Source organism: Trypanosoma theileri (genome assembly GCF_002087225.1).
Source record: "Trypanosoma theileri isolate Edinburgh chromosome Unknown TM35_Tth_26_V1, whole genome shotgun sequence".
NCBI lineage: Eukaryota > Euglenozoa > Kinetoplastea > Trypanosomatida > Trypanosomatidae > Trypanosoma > Trypanosoma theileri.
Genome location: NW_021639868.1, coordinates 312,943 through 313,994, shown reverse-complemented (window position 1 = coordinate 313,994; position 1,052 = coordinate 312,943). Strand labels below are relative to the sequence as shown.

Below are 1,052 nucleotides of genomic sequence, written 5' to 3'. Positions count from 1 at the left end.
TGCTGCTGATGTACGACCCAATCCGGGAACCTGCCATGATGATTGCGTACCTCGGTGTGCTGGTGAAGCTGTGCTCCTCCTTCCCACTGCTCACAATGGCGAGTCGAAATGCCATCTACTACATTGTTGGGTGGGATGTTGACACACTGCCCTTCTGGAAGCACTGCATTGTTGTTGTGAGTCTAGCTGTTTGTTCATTGCTCTGTGGCCTGTTCATTCCCAATATAAACACTGTGTTTGGATTTGTTGGTGCAATTTGTGGCGGTACGTTGGCATTCCTCTTCCCAGCTGTCTTTATGATGTACGGTGGCAACTGGTCGCTGAAGTCGGTTGGGTTTGGACACTATGTGCTCACATACACGTTGATGATGACTGGTGTGGTGGTTATAGTGTTTGGCACAGCCTCCACTATATACGGTGCGGTGGTGGGTGACAAGTAGGAACGGATACTGCCAAACGCCTTTTATTTAATTTCTTTCTTCTGACAGCGTTAAATTGTAGTACTGTGAATGTAATGTTGTTGTTTCTTGTTTTGTTTTTTTGGTTTGAGGTTGTGGTTGGGGGTTGCGGCAAAGGTGTTCCTCCCTTCTGTGTGAATTTACCTTTCTTTGAAATTCTGTCATGGTAATATCTTATTACATGGAACTACAGGAAGTCATGGGTTACGTTAACACAACCGGGGCCTTGTTGTCTGATTATTATTAATTGATTTGTTTTTTTCTCTCGTCTATTCTACTGACCCTGTACGTGTTTTCCCTGTTCCACATTTATTCCACCGTGTTTTGGCTTTCGCACCTGTACTGTGCCCCCACGTTAGCTTTTGAATGGGAGAGAACGTGTACTCCTTTTTCCTTGCTACAATCAATGACTCTGTTATCCTCCTTTCTGCTTGCAATAGTGAGACGATGCAGTCGAACAGACTTACAGTTCCGCTCGATGAATCAGCTGGTGTACTGGCATAATTGTAGACTGCCACCCATGACTACCGACATTCCAAACACACATCCACATTTATGTAGTTTGAAGGGTAGAAGATTTGAGTGACCAAGGGT

The 1,052-nt window shown here is 45.0% G+C and overlaps 1 protein-coding gene across 1 annotated transcript; it reads left to right on the top strand.

The window, feature by feature from the left end:
• Positions 1-2: 2 nt before the first annotated feature.
• Positions 3-440, top strand: TM35_000262100 (putative amino acid transporter PAT1; the record flags this gene model as incomplete). Its single annotated transcript, XM_029027947.1, has 1 exon — positions 3-440. One exon carries the CDS (start codon positions 3-5, stop codon positions 438-440), a length of 438 nt encoding a protein of 145 aa, XP_028880824.1.
• Positions 441-1,052: the final 612 nt, after the last annotated feature.